At 41.7% G+C, this 22,635-nt stretch overlaps 1 protein-coding gene across 1 annotated transcript; it reads right to left on the minus strand.

The window, feature by feature from the left end:
• Positions 1–8,381: 8,381 nt before the first annotated feature.
• NOM1 (nucleolar protein with MIF4G domain 1) lies at positions 8,382–22,027 on the minus strand. The gene is made up of 11 exons (XM_057416478.1): positions 21,114–22,027; positions 20,146–20,270; positions 19,021–19,216; positions 16,659–16,982; positions 16,011–16,121; positions 14,675–14,842; positions 14,096–14,217; positions 10,181–10,313; positions 9,860–9,991; positions 9,129–9,238; positions 8,382–8,592 (listed from the first exon to the last, which is right to left on the minus strand). Exons 1-11 carry the CDS (start codon positions 22,002–22,004, stop codon positions 8,415–8,417), a joined length of 2,490 nt encoding a protein of 829 aa, XP_057272461.1. The 5' UTR covers positions 22,005–22,027; the 3' UTR covers positions 8,382–8,414.
• Between the last annotated feature and the right edge of the window lie 608 nt (positions 22,028–22,635).

The following is a 22,635-nucleotide window of genomic DNA, read 5'->3' on the forward strand; positions in this document are numbered from 1 at the left end:
GAGCCAGGGCAAGCGGGCGACCTGCTCCGCGCCCAGCGGAGGCTCCGCGCCCGGAGCTGCCAGTCCGCGGTGGGGGCCCGGGGTTTTCCCGGTCGTGCAGCATCAAAGGGGCCCCGTTACCTCCCGCGGCCCCGGGTCAGCCCGAGGCCGGGCTGGGGACAGGAGTAGACGCGCACTCCGCCCGAGCATCACCTTAGGGTGCCCCTGCACCCAGGTACTCCTCACCCTGCCCCAGAGCCCTCATGCTCCCATCCTGTCGTTTCCCACCACACCCCAGCTTCCCTGCACCCACCTTCGTGGCGCCCCCGGACCCAGCCTTGTGGTCCACATTGCTGGTGCTGGGGTTACTCTGCCTTAAGCCTCAGCTCAAGCAGGGCTAGCAAGGCTTTAATCTAACACCCTGTTTGTAATTTCATGTTTTGCTCGGTTCCCTCCCCCAGACACAGTAGGTAACAAGCCTCTTAAAACTTTCATTGCTGTACTTGAGAAGTGGTAAGTATGAACATGGACCTTTGGTAGACATTTTACTTTAAAAAGCAACATGGTTTAGGCATGGATGTCATTAACTGGCAATTTCATAAGCATTAAGTGCTAAAACAAAAGAACCAAAATAGGATCCATCTGTTTGAGGTAAACCTGCTAAAAGTCTTTCAAATGGGAAACCATAAATATATAATCCCCCTCAAACTCTCCATGAAACTGCTGGGAATGAAATACTTCACTAGCAGAAAGACTATTATTTCTGAAGCCCAAACTGTTATGCTCATCCAAAACTAAGGGATTAACATCAGTTTTTTCTCTAGTTCTTGGCAAGACCCTTGCCTATGCTCCCTCCTCCTCTGACACACCTTCCCCTTGCCCTCCACCTCAGGCACCAGAGATGTCCCAGGGTGGTGAATCTCTGCAGATCCCCTTTCTTTCCTAGCTTTCCCTTTGTGCATTGTGGGTGCTGGGGTAACCACCCTGTGCTTCAGCTGTGAAAGCAGAAATACCCGAGCCATTCATCACCCCTGAGATGTGCAGGGTGCTTCTTGGTTGGCTGTTTGAATCCCATGAACAGCAGTGCAGGACAAATTGTGGAAGGGATGAAGCTCCCAGGGGACCTTATCCTCCCTTGGGCTTTTAATGTGACCAAATCACAGTCCTTCTGCCCCCAAAATGCTGGTTCAGGTCTGGCCAGAGTTCAACACCTATTGCTCGTTACTCAGTTTTCTATTTCCCACTAATACCCATGTAATCGGGTCGTATCTGTGGTGGGTTGGGGTTGCCCTGGATTACGTGAGGTGGTTTTGTCTTTTCTGGGATTTTTGCTTTGTTTTTCTTGCTCTGAGGAGTGAGGGGTTGTGTAACGTCTCCTCTGAAGGGTCCCCTGCAAGGGCAGTGCACTCAGGAGGTGTTTACTGTCTCGTTTTCCCCAAGCTGAGGACTGAAGCGCTTTAGTTTAACTGAAGTCCTAGGGCTCTCCCTGTGTGGAAATGGAAGTGCCTGCATGGAAATGTGGGATCACTTGTAACATGTAAGAGCTCACAGTGGTCATCTAGTGGTCTTTCTCTGATCACAAGCTTCTATCAACATCAGGTTCTCAGCTTCCTTCAGGAAAAGAAACAGGTTTTGCTGAATTAAATCTAACTGGCACTGGTCTCTAAAACCAGTAGATGAGAAGGATGACACCCTTTTCCTTCTGGAACCAGCAGGGCCAGTGGCTTGCAGTGAATTGTGTAGCTGGAAGGCTTAGCCCCATTTTACTGCTTGCAGGACATTCATAAGCAGATCACAATTTCCTCTAATTAATCCATTATTTGAAATTATTATTCACAGGACTTCTGTTAATGTTCTTGGCCGATGGTAGCTTTTGGCAGGTGGGACTTGGGTCTGAAGAGGGAGCACGGATGGACAATGCAGAAGCCTCTAATTCAGCTCCCTCTTCCCTCCCTGCACAAAGGAGACAGGGATGGAGAATTCCTGTCCCCACCCAGCCCTGCTGGGCTGTGGGTACCATATCCATGAATACAAACAAAAGGCAGCCAACATGGGTTTTTAACCTGGGGATGGGGCAAGAGAGCGATCCCAATTTAGAACAGCATCTCATGGAATGGGGCAGACTGTCCATCGCTCAGTATCCCCGGATGCCCTTTCTGGAAAGTACGTGAGAGCCAAGCAGAAGCTGCTGAGCTGCCTCTGGTGCTAATTTCTGCAGTGTAATAGCGTCTGGCAATGCTCAGAGGTCTGCTTAGACCATCTAATGAGTCTTTTTGGACTTCAACATGATGAATCTATAAAGCATGTATTGCTGTAGCAGCTAGGTGCAATTTTAGAAATGTTAATGAGTAATTACATAAAGGTTGTCCACAGTCATTGATGTTAATCACTGTTCTTTTGCCAGAGATAATTAAGATGACACTTCAGCAGCGTCAGCCAGTGGTTCCCGCTGTCTCTGCTGCCTTCCCAGCTCCTGCCACAGCTCTCACCCTCCTTCAGGGATCTTCTCGACTACCTTCATTCCTCCAATGCTCTCAGCCCCCCAACTTTTCCAAAGGGCTGGATTGACTGTGGCCTGAGGATTTTTATGCTGTATATGAGTATTTTGCATGCTCTTGTGACGGTGAGCTGAGGGTGCTGGGAGAAGCAGATTCAGTTGATGTGAAGCAGTGGTCCGCTGCCTCTCTACTGCTCAGAGCATTGCAGCACTCAGCTCTGTTCTGCAGGTAATTTGCTTACAGAGTATGTGCAAGTTATCCCACCTTTCTTTGTCCTCCACCTCCTGGAACAGCTGTTTTTCCCACCTCTTTTGCCTTTTTGTGTGTCTTGGAATCCTCTGATGAAAGGATCATAGGCAGTATTGATGATTATGGAGGAGCTGGAGTAACACCTGTGTAAGTATATGGTTTGCCATAATAAAACTTGTAAATTTTATCCACATTCACTATTCAGCCTGTGCTGTTCTCAATATTCAGGTGCTGTTCAGTGTAACCCAGACTTCAGGTGATGGGAAGCGCAGGATGGAGGTTTTAGCGGAGTCATGCCAAGGTAAGAAGGCCAACATAGGTGTCTAAAGCTGGATCACTCCCAGGGAGCAGCAACTCCTGGCAGCTTGGGCCATGCATCATGGAGAAGACCTGTTCTGTTGAGTCTGAAGCTGCCCAGAGAGACACCTTTCTTACCACTACAGATCCTCCTGGGTGCTCTTGGCTTTGGGGATGGGAGGAAGGAAGCGAAGGATGGTGAGATACCTGAAACCCCCACTCCTTTATTCTTCCACATCTTCACCTTTAGGACTGAAAAATCCATCTAGAAGTTAGATTTGAGATTGAGCAGCAGAATAATACGGGATAATGTTGAAAAAGCTTCCATATTCTCTTCTGCAAAACCCGTTAGTACTGTGCCTCCGGCAGCTGCACGTCAGTCCCGACTAGCCCTGGCTCCTCCCTGGAGGAGGCCATTGCAGGGAAAATGTTACTCAGCATCCATGAGGGTGTTAGAAATCTGGCTAGGAATAAAGATTTGCTTCTCCAGCCCTCAGCAGTCTGAAGGCTCCTTTAAACTCACAGGCCTGGTTTCACAAGGCAGCCCAAGACACATGGATGGGTTCTAGTGTCTCTCTGGATCTGATTCTCACATCGCTTTGAGACCACAGGTAAGGAAAACAAAACCCACATCAGCTTTCAAGCTGACCCGCTGCCTGCCGCTCAGGCTCTGAAGAGGTGGTGAAATGCTCCCTAAAGCCTCCCTGGACAGTCTTTATCACCATAGGAAATGCCATTGCTGTCCCTGCCTTTCTGCACCGCTTCTTGATCTCTGCTGCACAGTAGCTGCATAATCCTTGGCATAACACGTATCTTCGGAAGACCAATGGAGTCAGTTTCAAACCATTTACTTACTGAAATTTGGAAAGCAAACACGATCCAGGCAGCATTTTAAGGGTGAACTGAACTACAGAGTAAGGTAAAAAAAATCCATTCAGAATATAAGGCTTTGGCTGAGGAGGAGGAGGGATGATTTTGTGAGTAAGATGCAAGCCTAGTAAATGCAATCAGGATGACTTGTTTTTCCCCAAGGTGGCACCAAGTCAGCTTATTTTCTCTGTACTAGAAAAATGCATTGTTCCATCTCCTGACTGTAACAAAAAGCTACTCCTGCAGTGGGCTTCACTGCCTGCTGACAATAGTCCTGTTATTTCACGCTGGAGCCGTGTGTACCTGAGCACCCAAGAGACTTGAGGGTATTCTCACCGTCTGAGCAGTAAAAAGCCCACAATGGAGTTTTTAATGAAAAAAAGTGTCATGCTTGGAAATCTTTCACTTCTGAAATGAAACCACCACTTCACTGTTACTGGCAGTAAGGAACTATTCAGAAAAGGTCTGTTTAATTTCACTCTGTACCTCTCATTCTAGTTCCATTACTCAAGACATTTTTGAGTGCATTCACTTTGAAGCCCTCCTTCACACAATGTGAGCTGGTTTTGGTGTGTGAACTGTTTTGTCCTAGGACACAAGTTTTAAGGTATTTCTGGTGCCAGCTGGCTCTTCCTAGGCTTTTTCTCAGTAAGATACTAATTTCATTTCCTTAAAGTGTTATTAGGGAAACCACATGATATCCGATTCTGAATTGTGCATGCATCTAAATTAGTGGAAGACTACTGTAACTGGCTTTAAAGCAAGGATGCAGGTCACACCAGAATTTGAGGACAGCGCAGCTATTTTATATGAGCAGCTGTAATGTCCGTGCCTGCGGGCCTCATGGTAAACTCAGCTTTACTGGAGGGTGAAGGAAAGTTCCTCCAAGAGATGAAATCACAAGAAGTGGCATATGGTAAAAGAGTCATATCTCTACCTACCATTCCTGAAATCAGTCCAACCTGGAAAGTCTTGGGTAAAACTTACACCCTGCCTTTGGAAAAGTGACTCTACAGATCAAATTGTCTCCTGAAAACAAAATAGCTTCATCTACTGCAGGAGAAAATCAAGGATTGATTCTTGCACACATGGAATGTAGCCAGGCACTAAGCTCCCCTTACACCCAATGCAACAAAAAGTTGAGTATTAGAGTTGCCACTCATGTATTTATTAAGCTGAAAGCACTGGCGTGCACATTTGGCACCACACTGCTCCCGGGCTGTAACTTTTCATGTGCAAAGTTCACCCGTAGAACAATGCAAGCCAAACGATCCCAGATGTGGTTTAAGCACAGTATTGGGTTGCACACCTTTGCTACCGCGAGGCAGGACAGATCTGCTTGCATCTGCGCTTTTAGAGCACGACTGATACCAACTCGTCATCCCCGGTGTGTGGGACAATGGAAAAAAGTCAAGTTAAAAAAGCCCTGCAGATACTTGGCCTATTCAGGTGCAGCACTAAAACCCTGCCAAAAGGACTTGTGTATGATTTATCAGTGTAACACTCCAGCCAAAGCTAAAACCCAGACTTCGCTGCCCTGTTAATTCTGATACAGAAAACAGAGAAGGCTTAAAACAGCACTGTCCAGCTTAAAAGAAGACAAAAATTGACATCATGATAATAGCTATGAGTGGATAGTGCTGTTTAAAGGGGGATTGAGATCATCTATTGTATAGCTAAAAAAAAAAACCCAAACAAAAAACATCCAGCTTTTAGTTCAATGCACCTAAAACAGGTCACGCTGTATTTTCCACTGGCTTGTCAGGAGTAAGGGTTAGTGCTGCAGCTGCCTGGTGTGTATTTCCAGCATAGTGTATTTTTACCAATTGAAAGCCTATTTTTGCTCATGAGGTAGTAACTCTTCCAACCCTCCTTTATGAATTAAGTTTGGACAGTTTAAGTGGCATCTCCCTTACTGGAATGATCAGGCAACGTTTCTGATGGAGGCTTGATGCTAGCTAACACTCGATATGGAGAAATCTCAACATCTTTGTGTATGTGCGTTATTGAACATTTATCCCACAGCAAACAAAGCAAAACGTGTCCAAGAATGGTGTAACTTCTCCAGCAACCTCTGGTGGCAGTCAGTGCTTTGTGTACAGCATTACAGGAAGCCTCCTGCCAGCACTGGGACTTGCTGCTGTTATAGAAAGACCTTATAGCACCAACAGCCCTGCTGTAAAGAGACGCTTTGGCAGGACTGTCGGTGACAAATTCTCTGGGGTTAAAAAAATATGATACTTAAAATCATACATTATATCTGCACACACTTATGCATGTATATCATTAAAATATATATTAGAATTAAATATACAATAATCTCAGCTTTCCTTTTCACAATGTGCCTTTAATCTTTGGGACGCAACTGGACCACAGAAGTGACAGCTTGCAGATGCGTATCTCACCACCAGCACATTCTGACAGGCCTTCCACCTTTGTCAAGCTGTAGCAATATGGTCAGCAGAACTACGATAAAAATTGTTAAACATAACAGAACCACCAGCAGCAACTGTCCTCATACCTTCACTGTAGACTGACAATGGATTCTGGCTTGAAAATTCAGTCTTTTTAAAAAAATATATTTATACATAAATGTGACACGTGTAAAAGCTGCGGGCAGGTAAAATCTGTTTGCTTCAGGAACAAAGCAATGGCTGTAATAACAGTTAAGTTTGAACAAAACCTACTAGCTGGTTAGGATAAATAATAACTAATGCAAATCTCAGTGTAAAACAAATAGCAAATGTAATTTCAGACTGTAAGGTTAAAACCATGTCCTGTAATTGCATAGCAACACCTGCATCACACTGCCTCAGGCAGCTGCAGCAAGTGAATAGACTCCAACCCATAAAACACAAGGCAATCCTGACACAGGCAGCAAAGGTGGGCAGCTCTGACCACCAAGCAAAGCGTGCAAACAAGAACCATCAGCCTGGCACATTTCATCTACAGAAGATGTTTTAACATCTATTTGGTGGAGCAAAGTTGCCTCAACCTTGTTGTTAGAACAATGTGCTTCCATTTGTGTATTATTAAACCACAGACACGTTGAAATGCTGGGTGTACCCAAACCCCTGCAAAAAAGGTAATGAATTAGGTGGCTGCTGCAGCCTGGGGGAGGGTGGTGCAATTTTTACTCACTGAGGTCCCAAGCATTCTGCAGCAGCCAGTTTCTAGGGATTTGCACCGATTTTTTGCCGGAGTCCAGCCTCCAGAACTAAACCACAAGGCTTGGCATGGCTGTTTGCAAGGGAGCTCTTTACATACACTATCCAAAGTTGTGACTTTTGTAACCACCAAAATAATTCTGCTGCCTGTATTTTTGTTAATTGGTATGAATTTTAGAAATATATAAAAGCTTTTTTTCCACTTCTGCCTGTTGCACGTAAGACGTTTTGTATGCTTAAAAGCTGCTAATGGCATGAGATGGGCTGAAGAAAGCATCTTGCTTTGTTCTTTTAATAGTAATCTGTGTTAGCTCTTACTGTGCTGGTTTAACCTGGGATTTTGAAACTGAGTGTCTCTGCTCCCAAGACATCTTGCCCTCTCCAACAGATACAAGGTGAGAAAACCACTGGCTGCTGGCAACGGGGAGAAGCACTCCTTTGCCTGAAAACGTTATTCATACAACTGAGCAAGCAGAGTATTCTATACTCAACTCTTTGATTAAAGCATAGTAATAAAAAAAATTCTTGTCCACCTCCCTTGCTGCAGAAGTGAAAATTTTCTGGAGGATGCCTACAGGGAGCAAATTCTGAAGCAGCTGAATAGATCCCTCCCTCCCCCCAGTTTAAGGTCATTCCTTTCCTGGCAAGCTAGCTAGAGTAAAGCTAATGTAAACAGCAAGGCCCTTAGAAAAATTGCAGTTTAATGTGTAATGGTAAGGTAACCAAAGAAACAAACTATTAACACTGTTACAAAGAAATGCATGATTTTTTAACATCTGAATGGAAAATGCAAGCACATTCTTTAGGAATGTATTCTCTTAATAAAAGACTCATACCAATATAATTCTTTATGCCTATAAAAATCCGATTATCACAAGTGATTAGGCAACTCCAATTTTAAAGCTGCAAGAAACAGTTTAAAAGAGCAATAAAACCACGCTGTGATCTCTAAACCCAATAAAAGTGGGCGTCAGATCTTCAAGTTGTTTTACTACAACTTTGACTCCAACTGAAGATCTGTTCCTGACCCACAGTCAGGTAAACAATTCACAGAATTAGTGAATAACACTTTAAGAAAAAAAGTTGGTTTCTGCCAAAAGTGACTCACCAGTACTTGTGCCATCTAGTGGCCTGTTTCTTCAGGCAAGTACAATGATTAGTTATTAAAAGCCTTAAGTAAAGGCTCATTCTTTAACAGATGGTGGTCAGTCTTATGCTATTATTTTAAATAAAAGGCTAAAACATGCAATGCAGGCTCTCTTCATTCTCAATTATTTGGGTCTGAAAGACCATCAAAGTTTTGCATCTCTGTGCAGACTCAAGTTTCTCTACGAGTTTTATTAGAAAAACAGAACTACAACCTCAGTTTGCATTCTTTTGCTTGCAAAGCCTTGGTTGCTAGTTCAACTCTTTCTTTTAATAAGCTAGCTTCTTCAGCACTTTTTTGGGCCTGTACATTTTTCAGTAAGAAGTGGGTAAGGAAGAGTTTCAAGCCTTCCCGTAGCATTCCCAGTTTGGGGTTGTCAGATATCCTGTAAAGATACAGATCAAAAAGTGAATTTAGTCTTCTACTGTTTTAGAAGTTTCTCAATTTTCTTTATCTTCTTCAGAGAACACGAGGGAAAAAAAAAAAAAAAAAAATCCAACCTATAAAAGGAGCTTTTCTGATGAGGCTTTCAAATTACCAGCAAGTCTACATTGGTTTGGCAAACAGCCCAAATACACTCAGCGTACAATTGAACCTCAACAATAAAATGGATTATTGGAGCCTCAGACTTGCTTTATGTAAACAATTACATTACAGCAAAACCCGAGGTGAATGCCATGTCTGATCTTCCTCATGTTGCAGCATAAGGGTTGAAACATCATCACCCAATTTGATGGGTTAGCCTGTACTAATACACAAATGATAAGCTTCACCCCACTCACCCAGAAGAGTTTACTTGTTAAGAGATGGGTGTCTGATCTTCGAAAAGGCACTGTATAATTCTCAACAAAACAAGCAAACTTGTTACCTTCTTAATTACTACTCACCAAGGGCTCCCTACAGATCTCTCTGCTCACCTACCTCACAAAAATATCACAAAGGTCTTCAGCATCTGTTTTGATTAACAGCATGCTTAATACTTGTCGCAAGAAACGGACTTTGGGTTTATCTAGTTCGCTGAATTCAATTACCTAGAAGAGAGGGAGAATTGGATTAACTCAAGTATTTCAAACAGACAAATTCTCTTCTAAATGAACAGCTTTTAGCACACCAACTGGCCTCCCATATATACAGAGTCTTAAGTTTGGCACAGAAGAATTAGCTGAGAACACTGTCTCCAAAAAACAATCAATAAGGAAAGCAGAGAACTTTTTAAGGAATTAACCTAGCACCACAATACCAGGCATAATTTTTCAACTAGATAAATCCAAGTGCTCAGTAGATTTCTTTCTGGTCTAATAAAAATCAACATCAGCTAAAAAGCATAGCAGAAAATCCACTGACAAGCCTATTAATGAAGGGGTGTTAGTACTAACTCGGGATACTCTAAAGAATATAATCTTAAAACTGCTCTAGATACAGAACTGTAGACTTTCCGTATGCCTGGGTCACCACAGATTCCATTTTCCCCAAATTATAGCATTACTGTAACCAGTTGGGTTAATTTAGTAATTTTAGAACAAGTTTTGTCTTGGCTTATGACCTTGAAAAGCTAAAGTACCAGCCAGGTAACAGAGAAAATATACATTTTCCATAAGACTTAACAAATGCAAGGATAACACAGAAGTATTTTGAAAAGAAAACACACCAACCTTGAGAACTGAAAGTGACAATGATTTTGTCCTTAATAAATGAACCAACAGCGAAACCAAGTTGGAGATGGCAGCAGCTGACAGGTTTTCCAAGTCTTTGATTTTGTCCCAAATACTGAATTGAAATGTCACCTAGGTGTCAAAGGTAAAAAAAATTAATCCTACAATCAAGTGACTGCTTAAATGAGTAACAACATAACAAAACTTTCTGATCTTTTATTCTTTATGATCCCTCTGTGAATTGACAGAGGTGCTTGATCAGACTGTCTTCCTAACCACAATAGCGACACTAAACCAAAGTAGGAACGGCTTTTTCTTCACCTGAAACCGTCTCTGATATTCACAAAACTTGTTAGCCAAAAATGCATAGAAGGGGTTGTATGTCTTCTCCTGTAAGCAGCAGTGAAGTGCAACATGAACAATTTCTCTCTCCTGCTGATCTTTCAGTCCAAGCCTAAAATTCAGCAACAGAATGAGAATCATTTAGTAAGGAAAAAATTACTCACACAAAGCAACAGCTACACTCAACATCCAAGAGTAACACCTGAAAAAATAAAAAACCCTGAACACTACATTCAGTTTCACTTGTGAGGAAGCTCTTACAGTCTTAAAAAACCACTATATGGACAATCTCTTAAAACTGTGGGCTACATCAATATCCTGGTATGGCAATATGAAAATGCTATAGTCTTATTGATGTTAAAAGGGTTGGCTGCAAAAGCAAGACTTCAACAGACAGACATGGAATGATATAAGTGTAATTAGCGCCTGAGGAAGGAAAGGTAGAACACTCCATATTTGTAACTCTTCATGAAGAAAACCAGAGAGGGCACTGCCATCATGAAGTCTTGTGCAGCAGTAGTGCAGCAAGTGTTGTTGCATGGTGTACCAATACAAACGTTAAATAGTGGAACAAGAACTGTAGCACCCTGTTGCAGTTATGTCACACTTGTACCTATGGCCATGTGAGGAAAAGCAGATTTTGGATCAGTATAAGCTTTTTTTAGAGAAACACATCCAGGGCACCCTTCACTTCCACGAAGTATCTGCTTTTACTAGGGATAATATATCACGATGTTTTTCCCACTTACCTAGCCATATGAATCTTTTAATCTCTAGGTCAACTCCATGCTACATAATACCTGAAATTCCTTATTGTTTGATATTCAGAGGATGCAGTCAGCCATTTCAAATCACCTTAACACACACACACATACACACACCCCAAAAAGCCTGAAGAACAGAGTCAACAGTCAGTATCAGTGTTGGCTGCTTCAGCATAAAGGCCAAGGACTCAACAGCCTTCCTACTTGAACAGCTGACCAGTCTAAAAAGACAGCTGAGGCACTTTGGGCCAGGGATTGGCAACTAACTCGCAAGGCACCTGTTCTGTGAATAATATGATTTAGCCTCTCAGGCTGCCAAATGCCTGGCAGCATTAAAACCAATTAAAATGAAAAATGCTTCATATTATAGTCTGAAAAATGTCAAACAAAATTCTTTTCATTGTTTAAAGCTCAAGTTTCATATGGCATTGGTGTAACTCAAGTGTATTTCCTAACTAAGTTTGACTCCACTGGAACTTGCTGTACTGCCTGTAGTCTGCCATTGCCTGATTCCAATATCGCTCATTTTTATACACCTCCACACACCTGCCACTGCATTGGATCACAGACACACCCCAGATTAGTAGAGAAAATACTGTCTTTCAGCCACACTCCCACCCCCCAGCATTCAAGGTTTTACAACAGGAAAATCTCAGATGATTTCTAGGCTGATTGCTAATGAGCAGTGAAAACTTGGAATTCTACTCCTCCAGAAGAGGACAGCACTGTAAGTGTCATGTCTGTGATAGAATTTCCTTGCTCTCCCATCAGACAAGTTCTACCTGATTTTATTACAGAGCAACAAAAGCTCCTTTTTTAAAACAAGTTTCCAGCTACCAGACATGCACTGTAACTCGTGAAGTTACACTGCAGTCACTAATTTGGCACACTCTCCATCATAATTTCTATCATGACTTGCTTATTTAGGAAATAATTCATGTTGCCAGACAGCTATAACCAAGCAAATCAGCACTTTGATGTTGAACTTTATTCTTACTTTCACTTCTTTGCAGACCTAGCATTACTTTATCTTTTCAGACCTAACATTCCTAAACACCTAAAATTTAGGAGTCGGGATTGTCTTTCACTGCTGAGGTTCACTGTAAGCCTGTAGAGATTTCAAGAACCTGATCATCTTTGAAAAAGAATATGCAACCACCTCACCTATCATTCATGACTTACAGTATTCCCATGGACTTGTATATCTTGATCATTTTAAGAATTTCCTGCCGTATATGGGATAACTGCCTCTGAAGTAGGTTATCTATCACCAGCAGAAGCCTGCCTTTAAGTAGGCTAGTTATCATCAGCTGAAGCCCAAGACTATCACTGCCTTTAGATCAAACATAGCAACACTCAAACCTTTTAAAAGTGATCTGAAATTATTTTAGTAGACGCGATCACATAATTGTTACCCTGAATTACACACCACACTACAACAGGGTATATAAAGCTTTTCAAAGTTTCAACTTTTTGTGAGATATAAAATATCTCAAATTCTTCATGTCCATGAAATAGCTTTTAAAATTGCCTCTGCATCAAACTTTAGAAGCATTCATTCTGCCTTCTGTGTGAGTCTGCGGTTTGTGAAGGAGGTGTAGCCTTTCATCTAATGAAATGGATCAAGTCTTACTCCCGCCTCTTAGTCTCCAGTGACATTGCCAACCCCCCCTTTACATTGACACTTCTGCAATCACAAGCTGAGCCACTTCAGGGAGCTGCTCTGGCTTCAAATTAATTGCTTTTACTGTAAGGAGGAAAAAGACAAGCAGAAGTATAGTAGCCTGGACTTAACAACAATTTAAATTACCATTTAATCACACCTAAACTCTGCCAGAGATATAGCATCAGATGAATCAACAAGGGCAGTCAAAATACTTCTTGATATATTTTCTTGTCCTCTTCCTCATGAGACTGACATCCAACTCATGAATATAAATTCCCATACACTCTGGAACACATGTTCACATTGAAGTTAATTCCTTCACTGACAGTTCTGTGTACTTTCCATTATACTCTGCCAGATGTGGGCACATTTCTGAATTCCTCTCTCTGAGCTTGTTGTATAAAAATCAGTATCAACACACACACCAGGCCATGTGCAGTTTTTCTGCCAAGCCTGTATGTATACAGATTTGTATACTAGTTTAAATAGCACAGATGAGAGTCAAGGATCAATTTGCAAATTGAGCTACCAGGCCTTGGCAAGAACTGCAGCAGCAGCAGCTAATTTCTTTTAATTGAACAGGCCATATTAAGATATTGGAATGACTCCATTGCAGTCTTAAATCCAAGCTGTGTTTTTGCAGAAGTGGCATTCAATCAAATATTAGTTGACTTTATTACAAAGTCTGTTTTGGTTTGGTTATCAAATTAAATAATTGCATGCCATCCTGGTAAGATAATTCCCTTGAATTACAGGGCTGCAAAAGAGAAGTTCAGACCTGATCTCTCTCCCCTCTCAGTTACTACAGACTTACAGCACTATTCTGACAAACATAAAGAACAGCTTAGTTTATGCTTTTCCTTGATCAAATCTTCTCCTAAAGAGCTGTTTGCTAAGCGGTAAGGAAACTGGCCTTACCATGGAATGTGACCCTGAAGCAAATCCAAAGCTAAGAGGGAAGTGGAGGTGCTAGAACACTATCAGGTCATGCAATTATGTACAGAGACCTGCAAGATGGCTTAAAAAGGTGGTAAGAAGTAAAGGAAGTGGCAGCAGTATGGAAATCCAGCAAGAAAACCAAGAGGTATTTTGAAGGGGCTTCTGGTCTGCATCTGTAAGGAAGCAAGGCTGCAACAGACTTGCATCCACTAGACCAGGAAAACACATCTTCAATGCAAAAAAGATGCAGACTCCTGAAGTCAAAAGATGCTGGAAATCAGAGTTATAGACGTGAGTGACAATAATTGGGGCTACTCCTTTCTTTCAACTGCCAGTCAGTTCTAACTTCCCTTCTAGTCCCTTACACCATGGTTTTGGTCCTTCTCCTCTGCATGGATAGCTAGCTATGCAATTCTCTAATTTTATTACCAATTAAATGTGCTTAAGCCCAGACCAACAATGGTATTTTTCCAACCCAATGCTATTTTTAGCTGTGGGATGCCTTCTGTGCTAGTCTGTACTTACTTGAGAAGCTTTTCAAATGCATCCAGGTAGTCTTCACTTGTCATCAAGACACAAAAAATACTTCTCCTGATATCGGTGTTCATTCTCTGCTTACGAGCAAGCTCCATTATCTTTGAACTCGCCTGCAAAAAATTAAAATTAAATGCTATTTTATTTATGCTTGCTTTATGAAACCTATTTCTGCATAGCCTTGCGTAAGACCATTAATGAAGATCTCCAGTAAGCTACGAAGCAGCAGCCCAAAGGTCCCGAGCTTTTGCTCAGAGGCATAAGAATCAGCAACAGCTTTTTCAACTAGGGAAATATATTTTAATGTATTTTAATTGTGCCAATTATTTAAGATGTGCTTCTCTAATGTAACTCACCATGACATTCTCATTACACTACTTTTACAATCAGCTTAGATATATGCCACCCACAGACAGGCAATGCTACCTGTCAGAATTTATACTAGGAAATCCACTTTTAAATCACACCTCTTTTTTTTCGTGGGCTCTGAAACAAACTTAGGCACCTGTATGAAGAACATGCAAAAGATCACAAACACTTTCACTTACAACAATTGCTGCTTGGATTTACCTTTCCTATATGCAGTTTCTGCTGAGTCTTGCTATTTGTATCATCAATCATTGGTGCTCCACTCCAGGATGACCCAACTATCCACCAGCGACCAACCCGATCAGCACTGAGGAGAGATTCCAGGGAGACACGGAGCTCCGTTTCTTTTCCAGAACCACTTTTGTGGACCTTAACAAAATACAAAACCCCCAAAAGCTATTATTTGAAGCTTTCTTTAAAAACAAAACCCCAAAACACAAAAAACCCAAATACTTTAATTGCTTTAAATTACTTTAAAACAAATACTTTAAACAATTAACTTAGTATCTTAATCATAAAGGTCTTCACATGTTCCTTCTCCAGTCTCAGTCTGCAGCCTGAAAAGAATTTAGAAGTTTCCCATATGCTCTAATCTCTCAAAGGCAAGAAGTTGCTTAAATCTACATTGAGAAGCTCTATTTTTTATTAAGGAAAAAAAAAAAAAAAAGAAAAAAGAGAGAGAGAGATAATCAATTAAAAAGGAGCCATCCTCCAACCATAAAACTTGATTAAAATTCAAGACTTGATGATATTGAAAAGTCAAGAGACTGAAGCTGACATTGAAAATCAGCTGCAGATTGTTCTGGTCATAATTTTCCTTTTCAACACTTTTGATCAAATAAAATGGCATGACAAAATGCCGTAAGTTTTGTACAATTCAAACAGCAAAGAGTTCAAACTCTTTAAACAAAATACGAATTTTCAACAAAATCCTAGACGGTACCAGGAGGAGTGTGAAAATTTGAGAGAAAATTCTACAGAACTAGGTTACCTGGGCTTGGTTTTGCCTGGCCTATTATTACTGATGCACACATCCTGCACTTACACACTTCTGAAGATAGTTCTTAATCCAAAGAGACAGTTACTTTCACGTATTTTATACTAGGTTGTTCTAGCCAAACTGCCCTCTCTCCAGCTTTTCAGAAGTGTTAGACTTCAAAAAGAAATCTGGTGAGGTTAGAAGAGGGTGCCTGCATCCAAAATCTATGGAAAAAAAAGAACTTGTCATAATGACTCATTTCTTCTCCACAATCATTAAATTTCCCACAATCTCTTTTTCAAGTATAGGACTTTGAGGAAAAGTCTTTGGCTAAGTATTATGTCCTTTCCCAAACGGTTCTGCAGAAGGCTAGTTGACTGCTGAATTAACTTGGACACAGGAAGTAATACTTAATGACCTAAGAAGTGACTTTCATTCACAAGAGTTTGAATGTTGAATGAATTAAAAAATACTATAGCCTGTCAAGCCAATGTACAATACAAATAATTACTTCTGGTTTAAGAATAGCTTTACAACGTATGCTGAGAAAGTTCTCACCAGTGTTCTTTGCAATTTGCGGAGTTTTTCAACTGGTTCAGGATCATAACCAGGAATTTTACGCATGTCATTATTCCTTAGGGCCAGCATAGTCTCTAGCATAAACCGCACCTATTGGGAAAAGAAATATTTCTATGGATTATGTGCTGAAAAGTTTATTTAATAAAAGTGGAAACTGTACTTTGAAATTACTATTCTGTAACAATAAGCAGCTTGGATAGCAATACACATCAAAAATTAGATTACATAAATAAAAATACAGAGAAAGATGTTACTTTAACTCCTATTACACACATTTGCGTTCAAGCTTCAATTCAAAGCTTAATCTGCTGAACACCATGGCCATTTTTTTAAGTGTAAAAATTATTATCAAGTATTATCAGGAGCACAGTCTATGCATTCTATGCATAGGCACAAACCAGTCTGAGTCTTGCCCACTACAAGCATTTTGGTGGCTGTGTCCAAAGAACTAACAGAGAAAGACAGACAAGAAGAATGCAAATAACTGAATACCAACAACTGAATATTAATGGTACCTTAGAACCTAAATAGAGAGTAGCAGAAAACATTTTAGTAAATTAATACATGTATCCAAGTGCTTATTAAAGTCTATTCAGAGCAGAAAATCTTTAAAACACACATACATACCCTAGTCTGATCCTGGAGTTTCTTCTCTGCTGTGTTTGCTTTCCTCTGGGCTTCAGTGATCAGTTCCTTCAAAGCCAATGCATCATCTTTTCTTAAGGAAAAGCCCACGTTTTTCAGAAGAAACAAAATCAACTCAATCTCTTTTTCAGTGAAAGCGTTAACAAGCTTTTTCAGAATATCAAAGATCAGCAGGCAATGAACCACATGGAAATTATACAGATGAGCAATCAAGGCAAGCAGGTTTTCACATTCTTTCCCCTCAGCATCACTTTTAGAGAGTTCATTAAATTTCTTCACCACAGCTTCCAAAAAGTGAGCACCGACCTGGCAGCAGTTGCATTAAGGAGGAAAAAAAAAGTTTAAAAAAACCCAGCCATTAACCATAAGTAGATTTTACAGACATCTGTAAAACATTAACTTCTGACACACTGCCACTACTAATTTTAAAGACATATTGTTGCTCCTCTCAGCCAGCATGGATGTTCTACATTTATATATACAAATATCTAAGTGGTGTGACAAATTCTTAAAGTATATGTTATTTAGACCTTATGTATGAAACCAGTTGCCTTTCAACATCTGTAAAAAAGTGAATGTTATGAACTTACAGCACACATACATCAGAATTTGTTTACATAATTTTCATGAACACATATTAGCATCTTCCCAGCTGTCAGGCTAGCATGCTGTCATTGCTAGTCATTCATCCAGTAAAAGCTGCATGTCAAAACCCAAATGCATCACAAAGTTCAGCATTCCAGAACAAAATCCTTAATAGAAGGGTAAAAAATAATACTGTAAAACAATCCCCAACATACCAAGTTTTCACAGTTGCTGAGCATAAGCTTAGGCTGATTTTGAAGTGGGGATAAGCCTTAGCCATTTATCAGTAGTACAACTGGGAAAAGAATATTTGGAATCTATATTTGTGAAGAGTGAATGGATGCTGAAGACTGGAATTAGAAACCATACCAAAACATGGGTAGGTGATGAACACGCTGCTGCTAGACAAGACTTCCCACATTATGATGATGATAATTTTTTGCTGATTGTTCTTATGAAAAGCACAAGTCCAAGTAGCAGCACTTATCTGCATTACAAGCCTTGACCAGCTTAGGTTTTCATTAATCCAATGATCATATTGCACAAACATATAAGCACAGTCACTGGAACCCCAGCTTCTGCATTGCTCAAACTAATCTTAAATGCAGCTGTGCTATCACACTTTTGTGTAATACATATTCTGTATTTTACAGGGGAAAAAAAAAAGTGCGTTACAGTAAACACATTTTAGACTCAAAGATGCTATGTAACAGAGTCGGTAATACAAAGACAGTCTGGGTATCATCTATGTATTTCTAATACCTACTAGTGTATCTGTACCTAAAACCTATTACTGGGTATTCTGCAGAGTTCCAAAAAGATTCCGTTTCTCTCCTTCAAACAGCACTATATTAATATGTTGTATCTACCTTTCAAGCAGCAAAGAGGATAAAAAAAAAACAGTTTTATGGCAAGGCTGCACGGAGAAAGCTGCTGTAATTGCATCCACCTGATACTTAATACAGCTTCAGAGACAGAATTCAGGTCACTATACAATAAGCTGAAGAACTTGCATAAATAGATCTTTTGCACTGAGATATAGAAATAAAATGTAGGTGTAGAAAAACTTGATGGGAACATGATGCTGAAACACCTGTTTTCTGAAAGACATCTCACTGAAATGAGGTAAAATCTTCCATCAGTAGTTTCAGCAGCTTCTTAACAGTAAGCAACAGATGCATCACCTCAATCATTCAAGCTTAAAACCACCACCACACCAAAAAGAAAAAAAAAGAAAAAAATTTGCCATGCTTTTTGAAGTTTTTAATATTATGCAGTAATTGATACATCCAGCTAATTTCACTGATACCTGCATGATCTGGCTTTAAAAAACAGGATTTTTTTCCACTGATATAAAAGGATTTCTGTAACTGTAGCACTTTTCTTATATGGATATATATCGTTCAAGAACAATAACTTCATATACCCAAGGGAACAGAAATAGTCTAAATAAAGAGAAGAAAATTTGAAGCTTAAAACCTCCCAGTTTTATGGATGCAGAAAGATTTGGATGGAAAAAAAGAAAAAGACGTTTTTGTAACTGACCAGTGGCGACTCGTAGAGGAAATAACCAGATAAAGGAACAGACTTGATCCCTTTCACTTGTAGACACCTAGCAAATAAGCTACAAATATTGATGAAATTCAACTACTGTTTTTTTAGTAACAATCAAAAATGAAAAGGCAATTCAAACAAAATATCAAGGGAGACACTCTACAAAAAATGTATTATTAAAATTACTTCCAACCACAAGAATTACCTCAATTCCTACATTATGATGAAGAACGCTGACTAAAAGGACGTGCTCCATTATCAATCTTGCAGGCATGGCAACTGCAGTAACACAAGCATTCAGGAGAATATCTGTCAGAGTCTCATTCATGTCCTTTCTGCTGTTGGCCATGTAGAGCTCTTCCATTTGTCCACTAATGGAGGATAAATTCGGTTCACTCAACCTATGGAGAAACAAAATCCAGTGTTCACTTCTTCTCTTTACATGGTTCCACAATTTTCAATTTACTCAAGAAACTACCTCTTCTTTTTAGAGAAACTAGTCTGGCTTAAGAAGAAAGATTAAAAGGTGACACAAAGGACATTCTGTATTTTGCAGTGTTTACCAAACTAACATATGTTTAATTCTGTATGGTTGTTTTGTTTGTTTTTTAATATTCACAAGTAAAAACAGATTAGCAGCAGTATTTACAAAGCATGGTCAATGTGCTTCCTGTCACAGTGAACAGACTTATAGAGAGCTTGTTCTGAGTTGTTGTTAAGTATAGCACGTCAGTCTTTGGAGAAAATAAGAACAAAAATACCTCATAAGGTATATCAAATTCTAAACCACTGAATAAACTGCATACTGTAGTCAGCATTTTGTAGGTAACAGATAAAAGAAAATGCTTTCTTATTTTACAATACTCTAAATTTAAAATGCATAAAAGTGTGAATGACTTCTTCTGTTCTTCAGTACTTGAAGCTATGAAGCGCTGCTCCTCAGTTGCAGTGTTGGAGAAATTTAGTTTTATTTAATTACAAAATGAAAATAATGCTTTTTTTTGGAGGGAGTTATAATACACTATGGGGATTTTTTTTTTATAGGCATACTCTAATTGACACGTAGTGAATTATACCTAGCACTTGCAGGCAACTGCTGTGTGGAATTCAGCCCAATCTTAAATTTATTTTCTATATTTTTCAACTTCTGTAATGACCAACTCTGAAAAATTTATACCAACAAAGATAATTATTATTAAGGATAGCAGACATGATTGCCAACTTAAAATCAGTTTGCGAAGAGAAAAGTCACATTCTTGCCACTTTTCTTTGAATGAGGAGCACTGTCACACTGAATCAGAAAGACTAATAACTTTGCTTGTTACATTACCTATTAATAAGACCATTCACCATTTTCTTCAGTCTTCCCAATTCTTCTCTTTTCTTGTCATCTAGCGTCTCCTGAGCTCTCCTTACTTGAGGGGGAACATACTTCATAGCACTGTGATTATGACTCTTAACAGGAAAATAGTAAGATACCTAATGAAATCTTAAATATTTTAGCACAAATATACATTTCTGTTTTAAGATTAATATGCACAGCTTTTAGGTAAGTATATATTTTACCACCTAACAACTAATGCCAAAGTAACAAATTCATACAGAAAGAAGCATGCAACAGGTTAACCTTTATGACCAAAGCAGCAAAACCCCTCTTCCCTTTACATGACCTTTTTTTTTTTTAAGTTATTAAAACCTGTCATCTTTCATCTTGGTTTTAATCAGATCTAACCAGCTGCAGATGTACCAACAGTTTAAGTTAGTGGCACACTAGCTAAATGACCCATTTCACCTTCTCTTCCTCACCTGTGCTACAAGACCTCAGATCACAGGCAGAACCTCTGGCATCATCCAGAAGTAAAGCTCTAGTTTGCAACAGATTAATTTGAACATAAGCTCTGTTTACTCTTAGCAGAAGCACATGGACTCAGTCTTAAAGGTCTTTTACAACCTATTTGATTCTGTGATAATCACGTTCTTTAAAGCTGGGGTTAAGTCCTTTTATTTGCTTGCCTCGTTTATACAGACAATCCCACACACCTTGTGCGCTAGGGTGTTACCTACCAGCACCCTGACCTGGGGGAACTCTCCCCTCAACACCTCACCACTGTATCTAGGCCTTGGCAAGCCTCTTAAGACAACGCAGTTGCTGGGCCCGGCACTAGTTTCACCACGATAACACTGCCTGACTAGGTGACAAACATCCGAGCTTTACTGAGGTGATGCAAACTGCTCTGTGTTGATGTTATCGCATGTACTTTGAGAAGCAGTTAGCCATATCTAAAGTGAACACCCTACCTCCTCCTCGCCTGGGGGCTCGCTGGCCTCTGGCACCCCGTCATTCTCAGTGGATGACGATGAGCTTTCGCGCTCGTCCTGTCCTTCCACATCCTCCCCCTCGGAGAGGTCCGAGGCATCCCCCGGATCCCCCTCCGGTTGCTCTTCGTCCTCCTCGCCCGGCCCCGGCTGTCTCTCCCGCGGCCCCGGCGGTGCCTCCTCGTCGTCGCTGCTCTCGCACAGCTTGCTCAGGCCGGCCCGGGAGCCCAGGGCGCCCAGCACGTAGCCCAGCCCGTCCCGCAGCAAGCTCTGAGGCACCTTCTCCGCCGCGGCCCCCTCCTGCTTCTTGCGGCGCTTGCCAAGCCCTAGGAGCCGCTCCAGGCGCCGAATCTCCTTGTCCTCTTCCTCGTTGGCCTCCAACAGGGCCCGCTTCCGCGCCGAGGTGGTTGCGGCGGCCGGGACCTCGCGGGGTGTCGGTGCTGGCACCGCCGGCCGCGCCGCCTCTTGCTGCCGCGCCGGCCCCGGCCGCTGCTTTCCGACAGCGGCGGCGGGTGAGGCCGGTGCTCTGGGACGGGCAGCAGGAACCGGTTTGGAAGGAGCTGGCTTTAAAGGAACCGGCTTGGAAGGAGCCGGCTTGGCCGGGGCGACGGGAACCTCCACTGGTTCCCCGCGTTGGAGGCGGCGGCGGCGGCTCCGCTTGAGCTTGCGCTTCTCCTTCCTTGCTTCCCGGCGGCTTCTACGGTTCTGCCTCTCAGAGTCCTTCACCAGGGGCAGAGGCGGTTGGTCGCCGGCTTTCTGCACAAAGTCCTGCACCGCCTGCCGCAGCCTGTCTAGCTTCCCACCGCGGCGAGGGCGGGCCGCCGCTGACCGCTTCATCTTACCCCCAGCCACGCCGCGCCTGGGCGCCGCCATCTTGAGGAAGAGGCGACTTCCCTCTTCCGCCTCGCGGCCGCCATTTCAAAAAGCAGCGCCCCCTGGTGGGCTTTCGCCGTCTTAGGAGGTCCCGGCTCTGAGGAGGTGGTTGTCGGTGGCTTAAGGTCGCTTGAAACCCGTACCAAAGGCGCTAAATCCGCAGAGATCTCCTCTCTTTTTATATATGTATATTCAAGAAAATGTTAGGTTTGTCCTTCTTCTATACAGAAGGGACAGTCCGTGCCTTACAGCCGTGGCTTTGGTTGTAAGGCCTGACGGTGCGCTGGGCACGAGGCACTCGCTACCGCCTCTGGAGGCTGCAGGAGCCGAGGGACACCGACATTTATGGCCTCTCCTCCACTCCATTTTAAGCCTCTTCCAAACCCGCCAGTCTTAGGTGTCCCTTCCTAAGCATGCCAGAGAAAACGTCCTTGTTCATGGCCTCTGTCCGGTGGTAACTGCTCTTGGGGCATTTCCATCTACCTTGCAGGACAAGGTGATGCAGCTGCTGGGAGCAGTGGCCCCTGCTGTGGTGATGGGACAGGCGCAGCATGCGACAACTCATCTGTCATTTATGTGATCATTACGTGAGGGAATTAAATGTCCCATGCTAGTTTGCTGATGTCAGCAG

Source organism: Pezoporus wallicus, unplaced genomic scaffold (genome assembly GCF_028554395.1).
Source record: "Pezoporus wallicus isolate ANWC-B61680 ecotype Strahan unplaced genomic scaffold, APGP_CSIRO_Pwel_v1 contig_3847, whole genome shotgun sequence".
NCBI classification, from domain to species: domain Eukaryota; kingdom Metazoa; phylum Chordata; class Aves; order Psittaciformes; family Psittacidae; genus Pezoporus; species Pezoporus wallicus.